Here is a 16,959-nt window from a genome sequence, read left to right on the forward strand (position 1 = left end):
GGCCTGTGAATGGGGCTACCTGAGCCGAACTCAGGTGCACCAGGTGACGTGGGGCGGGAGTGGTCCAGCACCTCAGATGAAAGGTCAGTGTTATGGGTCCACATCCCAGCACCTGGACCATTTCAGCACCCGACAGGGACTTCTAGCCTCTTAGCTTTCACCTGTGCTGGTTCCTGGTTCAGGGAGGAGATCCAAACATTATTTCCCATGTCTGATAGCCATCTGCTCCCCCTCTCAGGTTCTCAATAGCATGCTCCTCTTGAGATGATCAAGGCCTTCTGCACCAATCATACACCAGCGTCCTGCCCACCATGATGATTAGTCTGAAATATAGACTTACCAGGTTGTCTGCAAAGCCCAGATACAACAAGCTTTTTATGTACAATCTTATCTGGACTTTGAAAACACTATCATATAGAGCACTGCACAGATACTGTGGCCATTAGAAAAGAAGTGTTCAAACAGACTGAAGACATATCTCAGGGTAAAGTTTTCCATCATAGATTTTGCTGACTTTCATCAACAAAACAAGCAATCCACGAAGCCAGATTCACTTTGACATTTTAAAGTCAAAAGACGGATTAAAGATTACTTGAATTTGAGTGTATCTCAGCGTTAAAAACAACCCCAAATCCGCCCATGGGAAAACTGGGTGGATACAATAAAAGCATATCAGCGTGGGGTTGCGCGCCTGCGCGCTCCGGTTTCAATGTGTGGAAGTTTGCCTGCAAGTTGAGGAAGACAAGAGACTGCCGCGAGTGGAGCCGCACAAGTCTCAGGGATAACGAAGGAATAGCAAAAGAACATCTCGGGAAAGAGTATTCATCAAAGTTTGCGGTGAGGTTTCCTGGGAAATTATTGTTTTCATCTCACCGAGGAAGTCCGGCAGGTAGGTGATTTAATATAATTTAATATGAATTAATATGATTGGAGCCAAATTAAGAAAGGCAACAATTACTTTTATGTCTATGTTCTGCCAGATTTAACTTGAGAATCATCTTTTTTTAATGCGCGTTTAAGCCAAATATATCAAGGAATAGCTCTTGGGTTGTTAAAAACTTCGCCACAAACAAATATAAAACACCCTGAAATAGCGCGTTAGATGTAATTTAATGTAGAAAATGGGCGATTTAGCGCTTTTAATAGCCTGACAGCTCACTTTCCGGCAAGTTTTCATTCTCTTTACAAGTAAGAGTAATGACATCAAGTGTTTGAAGGTTTCATGGGCTGATGGAGGCTGAGAGATCGCCGCTGTTACGCGGCGCGCTCCTGCGGCGCCCCTGTAACCAACAGCCGAGCGCATCCCCGATCGGTCCCCCCGACATGATTCATGCATGATTCAGGGCTGCGAGAGGGGACTAGAGGAGGGTGTGTTTGGTTCAAATGTGAAGCCGTGTAGTGATTAAAGAGTCTTCCTCGAACCAGACTCCTGCAGCCGCTGACTCACCCTCAAACACATTACTAATCCCGTTTAAAACTTGCTCCTGCAAGTGTGCTCGAACCCGTTTTTTTCAGATCATACATTCTCTTAACGAGGAGGGAATATTTAAAGCGGTGGAGGCTGCAGAGCCTTTTATTCTCACCTTTGTGGTTAGCAGTGCGTCTTGCCGTGCCCTATAGTATTTTCACGTTTTCTAATTAGAAGGAAAAACGGCGCGGTGGAGGTGTGCGCGAATGCAGCAAGGTGAAACTGAACAGGACAGGACAAGCTGTTCAAACAGCCCACACGAGGAGAGGAGCCCATCTTGCCTAACTGGTACTTTCCACGGAAAAAAAAACAAACTACCTAGAACTTCTACAGAAAGTAGAATAAGAGGTTAGATGTTGACTTGTTGGATCAGTTAGAGCACTTAAGTCACTGTAATCAGAAGAGAATTGAGGCCAAGTGTCAGTCAGGCTCATGTGACTGAGGCTGATTAATTATTAGGTGTTGCAAAATGTTTTGCGTTCTTTGAGTTATGTGTGACATACCTTCTCTTGCTTTCAGGATGGACATATAAACCTTTGGGCTGCAAAGCCCAGCGTGAACTGGAAGACATTATCGACTGACCGAGCAGAGCCAGTTGACCCGCTGTCACCTCCTCCTTAAAAAACATCACACAGCCTCTATGCACATCAATGTGACTGTGGCCATCAAGGAATCTCGTGCCTTTCATGGAACACCGCCTGCCCGTACCGACGCTGTGGAAGTGACGGCCATGGATTCACACGTGGCACAGGTCACTCCTCCACCGTCTCCCCTGGCACCGCCGCCTCCTCCGCCCCCTCCTCCCCCGCCCCCACCTCCACCCGCATCCTCCTCCTTATCTCTGAGCCGTTCGGCTAGTGTCAGTAAGAGCCGCCTGAGGAAGCTCAACTGGGAGCGTATCCCTAAAGAGAAGGTCGAGGGGAGAAAGAGTGTGTGGAGCGGGGCGGGCCCGGGGGACGATGAGTTCCCCATAGACCTCCACTCTCTGGATGAGCTGTTCAGTCAGAAGGACAGCAAGCCTCAGGACAGAACCGGCACCTTAAGACGGCAGTCTACACTGCTGCGCAGCAGATCCCCACAAAATAGCGCAGAAGAGGTCAGTTCATTGAAATAGCAGCGATAGTTTTGTATTTGTTCTCATGCCCTTACATGAACTCTTCACCTCTTTTCAGATCTCCTTGTTGGACTCCAAACGCAGTATGAACATTGGAATATTTCTACGGCAGTTCAAGATGTAAGCCTCTGAAATATTTGCTAAAACTACTCAACTGTGCGTTACTTCAAAGTCAAACAACTGTTCTGAATCCTTTAAAGATTTTGAAGGAAGTAACAAATTGTTGTCCTTTGAAATCGAGAGCTCGATTGTGTGGACTTTACATGTTTTGCCTTTGCATTGCATGGGTGTTCTGTGTCCAAAAGCATCTTTGAGGTCATTAGGTGACTTTATCTTGCTCATACATAAAATATGAATGGAGGAAAGTAGATATTTCCAGGTTTTCTGGTTCAGTTGCTCACATGCTGTCGGATGTTCATGCAATATGTCTTTGTGGTTCAGATGGGATAACAATTACCAATACATTACTGTAATTAAGTAGTATTTTGTTTAATTATGTAATTTTACACAGACTTATGTACAATTGGCATCATGTAATCTACGCCTGTCGCTACTTTTAAAATCATAACTCGCTACTGAGCATTAATAGGAGTGGGATTACCCTCAAGTCTTTTAATCTGTCTATTTGTAGCCAACAACTTTATGCTTTAAGACCATTGCTCCATTGAGAAATGTGCTTTGAACATTCTGCGGGGGAAATTAAATTTATAATGCACTTTAATACGATGAAAACTAAAACATTGAATAGCTTAAGAGAAAAGTACATTAATTCATCTGTTTTTAACAACAGGCTTTTTATTTGTACTCCAAGATTGAGCATTGTAAAGACGAATCAATGATGGTAACCACTACTTTCCACCCTGATTGCATCTATTTGCACTTGTTGGCCATCGCTTAAAGCCACCGTCCGTCAAAACTGAAAGCAGCTTTAAGAGCAGGAAGTAATGGTGCGTACGGCTGTGCCCCAGGGAGCAGTACTTCACTTGACTTGTGCTGGAGCGTGTGGCCATATGTCAGAATTGGACATGTGTTTGTGTTAGAAGTGTGAAGTCTGGTGTCATCAGAAGTGAGGGGATGTGTGGTGTCAGGGAGGGGACAGAGTAAAAGAGTGAGGAGGGTGCACCCGGAGCAGCTGGGCTGGGGGCTTGCTGGAGAGTGGAGGGTAAAATGGCTCAGTATAGCCTTTAGGAGTCAGGGTTGACACCTGCTGATGCCCTTTAACAGTGTCTAATCTTAAAGCTTACCCCCCTGGGAGAAAGACCTCACTGGTGGCTTGTCCTATTTGTGCATCTCCAGAAGCCCGTTTTACATGTTTGTTTGACTTAAAGCTGCGCCTCTTGTAATGAAAATGGCTGTTTTATTATCATTTAAGTTATTTACATACTGTTTAACATCAGTAAGACATGACATGTGCAACATTTGAAAGTAGAACTACATGCATACAACTAAAGAGGCCAAATATGTTGAATCGTGATAGAATAATGTCTCTATTGCACTCGACAGATGAGTGTTTCTTTTTTAAACAAGATTTGTCGTGACTTGTCGGGGAAGCCTCAATTTGCAAAAAGCTGCCTGCATAAGCAAACATTGGTCTTGTTGCAAGCTTATTTGGCTTTGTGTCGTGAAGACAGATGGGGCTGCAGTTCAAACAAAATCCAGTTTTTGTGACATCTTACCTGTCTCGCCACCAAAGTATAATTTCAGTCTGGTTTTTGTCTTCAGCCGATTTAGTCAGAGCACTGACAAAAAGAGCTTCCGCTTTGCGAGAGAGCTCGTCGGAAAGTTGTTTATTCTGAAGTGGCTTTAGATCCTCTCAAAGGTAGTCCTTCAACCGTTGATGTGAAATAATGGCATGTGAATGGTGAGCGATGAATGAGGAGAATTTGTTTGAGAATAAAGGCTACACGCCGTCTTACTTGCACGTGTGATGGAGTGTAAGCGGAGAAGGAAGGGGAGCTGCTATAATAGAGGACAGATGTGTCACTTGGAGAAAGTAAGTCGGAGGTCAGACTGCCAGTCAGCTCAGTTTCTGGTCTTTCACCTTGACGTCCCCAGAGCCTTCAGAAGTCTTCAGTGCACGCCTGCTTTTTATTTGTGCATTGGATTATTCTGCTTTGTTTTGCCAGCTTGGAGTCAATCTCCTCTCGCATTGACTGATAAGAGCTGTTGATGTACAGTTCCTCTGAAGGCATTGTTCCTTTTTTGTAGCTGATCAGAACTGCAAGAAATGTTGTACTAACCCTTGTCGGTGTATTTCTGCAGGCCTGCTAAGGAGATAGTGGAGGATATCAGGCAGGGAGCTGGAGGCCGTTACGGTGCAGAAAAGTTGACAGAGCTCTGCAAATTGCTGCCTGACAATGAGGAGGTAAAGTACATTTTCTGACAAACAAACGCAACTGTGTCAAGATCCTCAGCCCCCCCCCCCTTTCATTTGTCATCTGGCCCTGGTTAGAATGATCCAAACTTTGCTGTTACACCACGTTGTGTGATGTGGTCTGTTTCCAGAGAAGGATCACACTAAAAGATAATACAATTGACTCTTGATCATATGTTGTTTTTCGCTGTCCTGGTTTGATTTTTCTGTAAAAGCTGCTTTTAGGTTTTACATGAGTATATTTTGTCTGGCAGGAGTCTCGTCTAAAGAAGTTCAATGGGGAGCGTAGCTGGCTCGGCGAGCCCGATGTTTTCATGCTTCTGTTAGTAGAAGTGCCCAGGTAACAACCTTCCTCCAGCAAGTAACTGATGGCTTGTCTGGACTGCCGTTTTGTCTCCGCCACTGCTGAAACCTGTCCATTGATCAGTGTGTTCCTCCATCTCGTCCTCCTTCATTAGTTTCCGGCTACGTCTGGATGCCATGATCCTGCAACAAGAGTTTGACCCTGCTGTGACCTCCCTGTGTGTGGCAGCCAGATGTCTGAGGGAGGCGGCTCGAGGTAAAGTGACAGCAGGGAGTTGAGTACTCCTATGCAATAAAGATCAGTCTGTATGCCGCTCCTGGTAAATGCTCTCCTACGATTAGTGTGGTTATGTTGGGACACTGATTAAAAACAAGATGAGGCATTCAACATAACTTGCTAAATCAGAGGGAATCAGCTATCAAATATTTCTCGTCCCAAAGTTTAGTTCAGCAGTATGTTTGAGTGTCGGTTCTCCAGAGAAAACTTGCTGGGTCACTTCAGTGCCTGGATGTCAGCTCCATTCATATTCATTATTGCAACCTTGAGGCACAATACTGAGTCTCCTCCTTTTACTCTCCCAGAACTGCTGAGCTGTCCAGAGCTACACTCCATACTCCGTTTGGTGCTGAAAGCAGGGAACTATATGAATGCTGTGAGTGCTTTTTTTTTTGTTGTTGTCTATTTCCTCCCCTGTCTTTCCTTTCTTCATTATGAAAAAGCAGATTCTGTCCTTTTATCCATCCTCAATGCACCAGTGGTCTGGGTGTGTTTTCAGTGACCTCACTCTGACTGTGCACCTGGGTTTTTGAATTGCTGTTTGTTTGAATTTGTCAGATGTTGCATTTGTGTATGTTATTCTGAACCTGTGCATGGGTTTTCAGGGTGGATATGCAGGAAATGCTGCCGGTTTTCGGATTTCGTCACTTCTCAAACTGGCTGATACCAAAGCAAACAAGCCGGGCATGAATCTGCTGCATTTTGTTGCCATGGTAAGAAATTTTTAACCAGACTGCTCCACAGAGCGTATGATTTTATCACCATTAGCAAATGAAGTGTCGCTTCTTGTGAAACAATGGCTGAATAATCATTTTTGTTTGTCGCTGCAGGAAGCTGTGAAAAAGGACCAGAGTTTACTGTCATTTCCTAGCCAACTAGGCCACGTCGGCTCAGCCTCAAGGTCATTGTCCTCCCAAAACTGGGATCTCTTCTGATCATAGCATGATTGACCATGACGGAATATGCACCCCTGATGAATAAAAACAAAACCTCCAAACAGTCTGCTGAAGTGACAGTATTTTGCATTAGACTGAGGGAATTGCTCAGTCACTGGGTTTTCACAAAACTGATGCTACAAGGCAATGTAAAAGGTGATGGCAGGGGAGGTTTGCACTGTTACTTTGCTAGATTATCTAAATAAATCTTAGTTCTGGTCCATGTCACAGTGGTATTCAAGTGCATTCATGTATTACCTAGTTTTATTGATTGAAACCATCTTTACATGTGCTGTTTCTGCTCATTTCTTACAAAAAATGTAATGTATGGCTTCTTCTTCTCTGCAGGTTATGTGAGGAGTCGGTCCTGGATGACTTATCCAAGTTAAAAAGCAGAGTGGTTTCCTTGAAGAAAAACGTAAAAACTGAGGCAGAGATTCAGCAGCATATACACATTTTTTTAGAGGTATGCAAGCATATTGATTAATACACTTTGGCACTTAAGAGTATTTTCACAAATGGGAATTAACATATCCATGATGAGCAGATGTCAAAATTGTCCTTTTTGTGTGTGTGCAGATGGCAGAGGAGCGTCTGAAGGAGGCAGATGATGAGATAGAGGGTATGAGGATGTCGAGTCAGGCACTAGTGGAGTTCTTCTGTGAAGACGACAGCGCTTTTCAACTAGAGGAGGCTTGTAAAGTCTTCCATATGTTTTGCCTTCGCTTTCAAAGAGCTGTCCAGGTAAACACTGACCTCCAAAATTGTTGCTTTACAGACATTAAATACATACATTACTAACTTTTGCTATACAGTAAACTGAGAGGGACTAAATATTGTTGCATCCCTTTTATTGCAGGAAAATGAAGAACGAGAGCTGAAGGAGCAGAAGCGCCTGGAACGTCAGCGTGAAATTGTAGAGAAGCGTCGCTCTTTGGCTGTGTGTACGGGACTGGAGCTGAGCCTCAGCCTCGCCAGGGAACCTCACAGTCAGGAGAATCCAGATGAGCTGGAGAAACTACTAGAGAAAAATTTGACCCACACTTGGAGTCGTCGTAGCTTGAGAAGCTTTGATTCCCGCAGATATACTCACCACTTCCAAAATGATGGCCAACTCCACAGTCCATCCACACTCAGGACGTTCCCTGAGCTGGGCAGCAGCCCGACATCAACAAGTTGTCATTCAAACAGCTCCTCTGACCACGAGACCACGGCTGTGCTTTGCAGCTCACCAGAGACTGATGGCACATGTTCCCCCACTGACCAACAAGCAGTTTCTGGCAGAGGAAACGGCAACCGACATGGCCTAACAACAAAAACAAGGCAGAGAATGGAAACCGTTCAAGACTCACTCACTGCAAAAATCAATCCTCCTAAGCAAGAATGTCATCTCACAGTAAAGCATCACGGACCTGAGAGGATTCCTCATGTGCCGGCATGTCAGTCAAAGGCAAAGGATCCTGAAAATGACAATGTTTTTTCACATGAACATGCTAATTTGGGAAACGGTTCCCTTACAAACTCTGCTACTCTAAATGCCGATATGCCATCTCAGTCTATCAGAAATCTGCCTTCCACTTCCAGAACCAAGTTTGGCCTTAAAGTTACAGACAATGATTGTTCTGAGAATAAATCTGATGGCTCGTGTGTTAGAGAGGCCACACAACAGCCTGTTCAAGAAGGTAGAATACGTTCTCACAGTGACAGGCCGAGGCTGTTGAGATATCAGAGATCTGAGTCCAGTAAAGACAAATCACCTTCTGAATCAAGAGATGCACCTTCCCACAAAGCAAGTCCTGTAATGCTGTCACCTGTTAGTGATTTGATAAAACAGGCATCTCTGGATGTGGTATCCACACCTGTGGAGGAGAACTGGAAGCCCTCCAGTCTACCAGAGTTAAACCAGTCAGAGCCAGAAGAAGTCTCTGACTTGCCGAGTCCCGAGGGCGAGATGGCAAGACCCTACTCCCGTGTAGGCGAAACACTGGAGTGCCACACACTGGTGAAAGGCCTTCGATCCTATGATACATTGTCGCCCCCCCACCCAAGACCTGCGCCAAGCCTCTGCTCCAAATGGAGGAAGGAGAGGGAGGGTGACCCTCGAGAGGGGGTGACTGCAGGGTCTCCCACATCAAAGGATGAGTCTCGGAGCATGAAGACCCCTGTGCGCAGTGGGATTGGGGCCAAGAGGGTACTTGTGTCACGTGCAGGTCCTTCCAATAGTACTGCCATCCCCAGGGTGCGCTCTAAAACTGAGCCATCAACTGGAGCCCCAACTCCTACCAACCCCCCGACTCCTACCAGGCTGTCTAATCCTCGCGGCAAAGCAATGCGCTCATCTCCTGTGACACGGCCAGCTGTTATTCAGACAGAGGTGAAACGAAGCAGCAGCACACTGGAGAGAACAACAAGCGAGCAGCAGCCTCCAAGAAAGGCCACGCCGTCCCGCAGGACTTCAGACGGATGTGTAGCTGAGAAGGTCTCTGGCAGCACTAAGCCAGCATTCATCAGAGGCAGCCCGCTACGTGTGTCCAAACGGGTCGCCCCGATTTCTGAGACACAGGTACCATCCCAGCCTGGCACCTCCAACAGCCCGTCATCGGCCACAGCCAAGACCATACGCACTACAGTCATATCAGCTGCTCGAAGTAAAAGCACCAAGACGGCAAGCACAGGCTCCTCTCCTGTTGGCTCAAAGATACCGACAGCTTCACGAATACCTGGTCCCAAAATGCCTCGAGCTACTGCAACACTACCACTTTGGAAGTGATGGAAGTAAACACTGTAACGCTTATTCAAACTTTCCGCATCTTTATGGATCTAAGCCTAATGTATACATGCATTTTCATGCAGAGTATGAATCATTTTCTTTACCTTTCTCTCAACTTTAGCTCATATAAATTCTCTTTATATAAAATTCATACATAGGTCTGAGCACGTATGTAAAAGAAGCTACTCTGGGAGCATTACTCTTGTTTCACCCAATAGCAGGATAGTGCTTCCTCTCCAATCTACCTCTATTCACACCCATCCATGTCCTTTGCAGGCAATTGGACAGCAAAAGAAAACACGTCTTACAGTAACCATTCCCATGTAGAGCGGCTTAACACCCAATTCACATTTAATGAAGCGCTACCAGGTGAACTCTACTCTGTGCCTAGTGTGTACAAGGATGCTTCAAAAGAATTTTAAGTTGGTAAAGCGCTTCTGTCTCTTTAGCGTGGAAAAATGGGAGTTTATTTTATTTTAGGAACTTGTCCAAATGTTGTGAATACTGTGACCCCTCTAAGCGATCATTGTGTTCTCAAACTTGGCTGTCTCTCTGTCTGAACCGAACTTGGTACAATATTGAACTGCTTATCTTCTGGTTGAGAGGCCCCATTGTCCTGATGCACTTTACAAACTGAAGAAGGGGGCTGCACGGAAATGGCTACTGTAATTTTTTTTTGTCTATTTTATATCAAAAGATTCTATAAGTTTATTGAATAGCATTGTTGTTATTCACTGTATTATGCTGATTTGTAAATAGGAATAAAAACAATGATCCTACATAGTGGTTGTTGACTGTCTTAGAAATAGGCCGCTCACTAAGGATGAATGTCATGTGTGTACTTTAGTTTGAGGGTCTTTCACTTTCAAGGTCCATACTTGCCATATCAACAGCTGTCTTCTTTGTCATCCTCATTTTTCTCTCCTGCCTCATCTGAACTCTTCCTCTCTACATGTCTTCACCCCCAATGCTGTCAGTGCCTGTTGTCATGGGAATGCTACAGGCGTCCCGGGGAATCTCTGGGCAGAATGGTAGGGTGCAAGGGGCTGCAGAGGAGGGTGACTGCGGGTGTAGGGTCTCAGTGGGAATTCTCTCTTTATAGGTTGCAGTGACGCCAGAACCTCTTGGGAAAGGCAATAAACTGGTGCCTCTTTGTGTTCTTGAGTGTCCGGTTGTTGGTCAGCTCTGGCCTTTTAACCTGCCTCAGTGTATAGAGGTGAGATCATCAACAGGTCTCCAAGGGTGCAGGAAAGAGTAATCAAAAGTGATTCCTCTTTTAGCTGTCTGCGTGTGTACTACATTGATCTGAAAGCACAGGGTGAGTGAGAAGAAAGACTTGTCTGAAGGAGAATAAGTGATGTATGAGCTTTGAGAGCTGTGCTGAAAAGAGGAAGACCAAAAGACAGGGCAAGGGATTGTTTATGGCTTGTTTGTATATGGGATATGTATGCAGGCGGTGAAACACTGCAATTCAAAGACAAGAATGTAGGGAGGTCGAGAGACTGGATGAAATCGCAGCAGATTTTGTGTTCTAGAAATTCAGAAATAAAGTGATGTAGAAGCAACATTGGGGCTGCATGGTTGTAGAGAAGTTACCACTCCTCTTAGTGAGAAGGATGTGGGTTTCTGTGTAGAGTTTGCATGTCCTCATATGTGGACAGTCCAAAAACATGCAGTTGAGATTAACTGGTGAACTTAAATTGCCCTTAGTTGTTAATACAATGGTGTATCAATGTCTCCTTTCCTGTCCGGTGACGTGTCTGGGGCATATATCCTGTCTTGACCCATTTTAACTGGGATCAACTCCAGCACTATGCGGCCCCAGACTTTATATCGCCATATCGAAGATGGATGGATGTAGACAAACAGCAAAGTTACACCAAGTGATTAAAAAAATGCAACTTACAAAACAACTACTTGTGTGTATGTACATACACCACTGCCTTCCAAGCATATACAATGAAGAAAAAAGACAAGGCAAGGCAAATGTATTTATATATAGCACAGAACAAAAAACTGACTCATGTTATTTTGTTAATGTGGTTGTTGAATTTCAGATCTGAGTCCATAATTAAAACCAGATTTCTGGCTTGATTTGTTGTCTTGAGTGACATGAAGTCAAGATAAGTGCTGACCTTTAACCTTGTCTCTTTGGGGCCAAAAACAATTACCGCTGTTTTCTTTGGGTTAAGATATAACAAGTTCTACTCATTGATTTTATTTATGTACTTACTCAGCAAGTATAAGGGGCTGTGGTCATTCACTGTCACTTGATACATAGAGCTGTGTGTCAGTTGTATAATTATGCTACAAGATGTTGTAATGTTCTGAGTCAGAGCAAGACGGTAGGTGCTAAATCAAAGAGGCCCCAAGGATGGAGCCTTGAGGAACCCCAAAAGTGATGTTCATGCTCTCAGATTCATAATTACTTATTGACACAGAACAATCCCTACTTCACAAGTAAGATTGAAACCAATTTCATGCAGTGCCTGAAATTCCAAACCATTTTCCAAGTCTGTCAAGCACTATGTCATGGCAATAATAATAATAATGATAATAATAATAATGATAGGTAGAATCTATCTATCTATCTATCTATCTATCTATCTATCTATCTATCTATCTATCTATCTATCTATCTATCTATCTAAAACTGGAACAATAGGAGGGAAACAGCGGCGTAACAGCGTCATCTCGTGGCACCTAAACATTATCACTGAATGAACTACAACTCCCAGGGTGCACTCCGTCCGTACGTGCATCATTACGTAACGGCCAGCTCCCCGGATGCGGCTGTGATTGAACTATACGAGGCAAAAAGGGATCGAAACCCAAGTGGCGGTAAGTTCCAAAATCCTTCAAATTACACCCCACACGAACAGCGATCACTGTTAATGTGTACATCCGCATATGGCAGCACGTTTGGTGTAACTTGTGTGATGTTCTCAGGTCTCGGACGTGTGTTTTTGGTCAGCGATGGGTGAATAAGTGCCCAGCTTGTTTGCTAACTCGCGAGCTCGTTAGCCACTCAACGCGCTATTTCCTTAGCCGGATGCTAGTGAGCCAAGTGAAGGGAACGCCTAGTGTTCTAAAGTGAACAACGAGAAATAACATAACACAGGAAAAGAAGGCACCGCGTCCCGCCGGTGACTCACGCAGTGCCCTTTGTTCAAGGACGGGATCGCCGACACAGCTCGACGGTAAACGGCGGGGATCGGAGCACACCCATCGAGCGAACGCCCGACGGCGTTTAGCTCGTCCGCTAACTAGTTGGGAAGATGTAATAACTAATCCCAGAGTTACAGGGTGGCAAGTTTCGTTTTACAATACGGAGGAGAAGTGATTTTTAGATGCGTGTCTTCGACAGTGAGATGTTTACCTCCACACCGCAGAAAGATAAACTCGGATCCGTCATGAAGCTCGACGCTGCTCAGTCAAAACAAGCGAGAGAAAGTTTCAAATAAACTCCTGAAATAAGTAAAGTTCAGCCAGAACTGCACTGTTGAGTTAAAATATTGACTCAATAAATGTTGCAGTTCTTGGATCCTGATGGATCGTCTGCATTAAAGACAAGGGAACCTTTTTGAGATGTAAACATAAAGTAGATACAAACCTTTTTACAAAGACTTTTCAATCAATCAATCATGAGATTTCTATTGTATTACAATAGCCTAATAGCTGGTATCAGACATCTAATAAGAATTTCAGCAACTTAAACAAACACTAACAGTGTGTATAAGATGTTTAAGGTATTAAAACATTTTTCGCAAATGTGTCGTAATTAAAACCAATGAATGTTGACAGTATGACAAGATGTTGTTTTTTTGTAATTTGGTCAAACAGTAACATATAATGGAGTACAAGAGTCATCCAGCATGAATATTCACTTTATACATTGTACAAGTCATCCCAGGTGAAACCCTGGATGAGTTGCAAGTCCCCTCATCAAGATGGACAGTCACAAACAGCTTCAAACTTTAGAGCTACAACTCGACATAAAATGAAAATAAGCACCAATCCTGACCAAAAAAAAGCTGTTTATGAGACAGATTTTTTCAAGCCTTTTAGTTTATTGTCACTTAAGGTCACACCTGAGTTACACATCCAACAAACGACGAGCTTTACATTCACTCTTTTAATTTTCAGGTTTTTTCCCCCCTCCATCAGGTGCTGCAGGCCCAGTGGTCGTAGGCAGGATGCAGACCATAAAGTGTGTGGTGGTGGGCGATGGGGCAGTGGGTAAAACCTGCCTACTGATCTCTTATACAACCAATGCCTTCCCCGAAGAGTACATCCCCACAGTGTTCGACAACTACAGTGCGCAGATGAGCGTCGACGGCCGCATCGTCAGCCTCAACTTGTGGGATACGGCGGGCCAGGAGGAGTACGACCGCCTGCGCACCCTCTCCTATCCTCAGACCAACGTTTTCATCATCTGCTTTTCCATCGGCAGCCCTTCCTCCCACGCCAATGTCCGACACAAGTGGCACCCCGAGGTGTCTCACCACTGCCCCAACGTGCCCATCCTGCTGGTTGGCACCAAGAGAGACCTGAGAGGCGATGCAGAGACGGTGAAGAAGCTAAAGGAGCAAGGCTTGGCACCGACCACCCAGCAGCAGGGCAACGCCTTGGCCAAGCAGATCGGGGCGGTGAAGTACATGGAGTGTTCGGCTCTGCTGCAGGATGGTGTCCGGGAGGTGTTCGCCGAAGCCGTCAGAGCAGTGTTGTATCCAGTCACAAAAAAGAATCCCAAGAAGTGTGTGCTCTTGTAATGAAAGGTTCCCAGGTTTTGGACTTGCGGAGAGGGATGATGGAGATCTACAGATTGCAGTAGGAAGGTCGAAGAAGAAAGGTCGCCACTCAGCTGCCTCTGTACCACAACGGCAGTTTCCAGCTCTCCTTTAGCTCCTCTGATTCTTATTCATCTCTCGGAGGATCTCGCCGTCATCTTCACCAAAGTGACTAATGCCTTAAACGAGGGCGACAGACCGCATCTCCTCTATTTCTCTCGCATTTTTAACTTTTGATATTTACACCTTTTCAATTTTACGTCTGTCGTAGATTTATAGCTTCTCTGCTTTGCCTTATAAAACGCCGATCGTGGTTTCCACAAGCCATAGTAACATCCAAATCAACCAACCGAGCTACCCTGTTTGACTGGAGAGAAGAGACCTGCCTTCCTTCAGGTGGAGAACTAATGACTACCTCATATTCTCACCAAGGTTGCATCTGGCGGGTCCCAAGCAGCGACGCCATCGAACTGCTGTGACTCGCTCTTTAGGCGCAACGAACAGCCGAGTGGAAGGTGAACTTGTTTTAATTTCAAGCAGCTTGAGTCCAGACAAGGTGCGATGAACTGGACAAATGCCAGTAACCCCTTCCAACCCAAAACGCACAGATTAAAAGGCTCCCAAGATGCAATTTCCCTCGTGCTCAGTGTGGCATGTTGGAGTTGTCGGGCTGCGCTTCCAGCCTCCACCACTCTTCCCCCCCCCCCCCTCCCGCGTGGAAGAGCCAGCAGACCTTTGAAGATAAACCGGTCCCATTAAAAGCAGCCGACCATTTGCCCTCTTCAGTAATGGAGGAGCAGGTGTCATAAGGCCAAATTAACCCACAACAGGTACAAGGTCTCCGGAGCAGACAGTCGCGAGAGATTATGCTTTAATTCTCTGTCTGCGCCTTAAACTCCGGAGCCTCACGCTGAGTGCCATTACAAACACGCCTAAGAATTTCTTTGTGACGCGATGGGAGTTAAGGAGACTATTTGTTTAATTATAGTGAATTTACTCTGTAAATGTTTTGGGGTTTTTTTCAAACCTAAAAGTGCGGTTATGGCCAAAGTTGAATATATTTTTTGTAATAGCTTATGTTATTTGATCAGTAATTTGTATGTCTGCCGTTTATACTCAGATTTGATAAACCACAACTCCGTAACACTTTTGATTGCATTATTGTCTTATGTTAAAGGTCAGCAGACTTTGACCACTGCATAATAATTCAGTGTAGCGATAAAACCAGAATATGTTGTAACTGGCTTATGCGCTCTACATTCTTTTTTTTTTTTTTTTTTTTAAATCTCTTGTATTGTCTTGGTTAGGAGAATGAAGCGGAGCTGAAGTTGCCTTCGTTAACAGTGTAACATCGGTTTATGTACAATAAGAAAGTAGCCTCTTATTTGGTCAGGTGCCTTATCGAAACCAAAGACGTTTTAGGTGCCGGTCCAGCCAAGGTTTTTTTTTTTTGTTAGTTTTTTTTTAATCTTTTGTAACGTTCGAGATGCTCTGCCTCACTTCCTGCCAGTAAATACACTCTTCTTGCAGTCTTTCTTTTTTAAAGTGCATGTGTGCGATTGTGAGACTCGGATGCTAAACTGACATCTTGCGCTGCGAGTGTGCGTTTGTGAAGCGGAGCACCGGTGGCCCACAGTAGCGCTTAAGAGATTGTGGTTTACATCCCCGCACTGCACGGTGCAGTGAGGGCGAGACGAGCGCAACTTGCACACTCGGCAACAAGCTGCGTCACGTCTGAACATTTTTTTTTTTGAATCATGCAATTTTTTTTTTTTTTATCAGATGCCGGTTGTAACAGCCAGGTTGCAATTTTGTGCTCGTGGCTTTCAGCAATAACAGCAACTTTTAGAATAAAAGCGAACAAATTAGTTTCACTCCAGTGCCGTCTAAATAAGTCTGCCGACGCCGTAACCTGTGTGGAGTCGAGAATAACTGAAGTGCAACACAAGCAAGGGGTTATTTTGTGTGACTGATGCGGTTTTGAGATCTACTAGAAGATGTGAACACTTTCTAGATCAGTATGGGGGGGGGGGTGAATGTAAGTGCACAACACGTAAAAATGTCAACTGTGGTTTGGTTTTTTTTTTTTTTTTTTAAGTCTTTCTCACATGTCCCAATTCCACCCGGATAATGCTGTTGAAGTGGAACATACACCTGTGGGCCCTCCGTCTGTGTCCTGGAGCTGTATGCTGCCGTGTGTGCGCGTGGTACTACGCTTTTACACTGGGAACTTGATTTGTGTAGAAATCTGTTTGTAATTTTATAAATAACAAAAGCATATTTGTATAAATGAACTAACAGTGAGATGATTTTAAATTATGCCAAATAAAATGGTGGTTAAAACCAGATCTTTAGATTCCTTTTTTTCAAAAAAGAAAAAAGAAATGCTTTTATGCTCCTATCCCATTGATTGAATGAGGTTGAGTACGGCCCGTAATCGTGAAAACAATGCCAGTGAGGTCATGTGGAGGTTCTGTATGTGACAGAGTTACAAAACATTTCTTTTTTCAGCCCAGCAAACCTCTCTTGAGTTTCAGTGATGTGGTTTCCTCTTCACACGCTGATGCTATTCAATTCCCTGGTCCAAACACTAGATGGACACAGTCCTCTAGTGCAGACTCATTGTGTTGCCCAGGATGAAATCCATTCTTCAAGCCTGCTTTTTTTCTTTTTTTCTTTTTTTTCTCCCTCTTCCTCTCTGTACATTTGGAGTTAATGGTCTATAGCAGGACAGCTTTTTAAGGCCATCATTCAACATAGACACCAACAAGTTCTATAAGTTCCAGGCGCTTAGAAAACTCAACACGCTGCTTTGCTCTGAGAAATTCCTTTGACCTTTATGGTCGGCGGCTCTGACAAATGACAGATGTGTAAGAACTCCACCACTGGCTCATTACAGAATCACTGCAGTAATGCCGAGAGGCCATT

General features: G+C 44.5%; 2 protein-coding genes across 3 annotated transcripts; both read left to right on the forward strand.

The window, feature by feature from the left end:
- The first annotated feature begins 754 nt into the window (after nt 1-754).
- On the forward strand, nt 755-10,014 carry fhdc2 (FH2 domain containing 2). Its single transcript, XM_080502772.1, has 12 exons — nt 755-889; nt 1,988-2,564; nt 2,641-2,702; nt 4,845-4,947; nt 5,211-5,296; nt 5,415-5,515; nt 5,842-5,912; nt 6,142-6,249; nt 6,367-6,437; nt 6,820-6,937; nt 7,051-7,215; nt 7,331-10,014. The coding sequence occupies exons 2-12, from the start codon at nt 2,109-2,111 to the stop codon at nt 9,239-9,241; spliced, it is 3,252 nt and encodes a 1,083-aa protein (XP_080358898.1). The 5' UTR covers nt 755-889; nt 1,988-2,108; the 3' UTR covers nt 9,242-10,014.
- Nucleotides 10,015-12,045: 2,031 nt separating this feature from the next.
- On the forward strand, nt 12,046-16,347 carry rhogd (ras homolog gene family, member Gd). Of its 2 annotated transcripts, none has more exons than XM_080502161.1 (2): nt 12,046-12,082; nt 13,409-16,347. In XM_080502161.1, exon 2 carries the CDS (start codon nt 13,438-13,440, stop codon nt 14,011-14,013), a length of 576 nt encoding a protein of 191 aa, XP_080358287.1. In that variant the 5' UTR covers nt 12,046-12,082; nt 13,409-13,437; the 3' UTR covers nt 14,014-16,347. The 2 variants fall into 2 exon arrangements, with proteins under 2 accessions (XP_080358287.1, XP_080358288.1); XM_080502162.1 differs by having other exon boundaries at nt 12,047-12,082; nt 13,388-16,347.
- Nucleotides 16,348-16,959: the final 612 nt, after the last annotated feature.

The sequence above is a fragment of the Blennius ocellaris genome (genome assembly GCF_963422515.1).
Source record: "Blennius ocellaris genome assembly, chromosome: 9".
In the NCBI taxonomy this organism is placed as follows: Eukaryota; Metazoa; Chordata; class Actinopteri; order Blenniiformes; family Blenniidae; genus Blennius; species Blennius ocellaris.

Bases quoted from the DNA above. Each gene is read 5' to 3' on its own strand.
- fhdc2 (XM_080502772.1), top strand. From the start codon at position 2,109: ATGCACATCAATGTGACTGTGGCCATCAAGGAATCTCGTGCCTTTCAT. The intron at 5,297-5,414 runs GTAACAACCTTC...CTCCTTCATTAG, and splicing joins CTGTTAGTAGAAGTGCCCAG to TTTCCGGCTACGTCTGGATG. The intron at 6,250-6,366 runs GTAAGAAATTTT...TTGTCGCTGCAG, and splicing joins TGCTGCATTTTGTTGCCATG to GAAGCTGTGAAAAAGGACCA.
- rhogd (XM_080502161.1), top strand. From the start codon at position 13,438: ATGCAGACCATAAAGTGTGTGGTGGTGGGCGATGGGGCAGTGGGTAAA.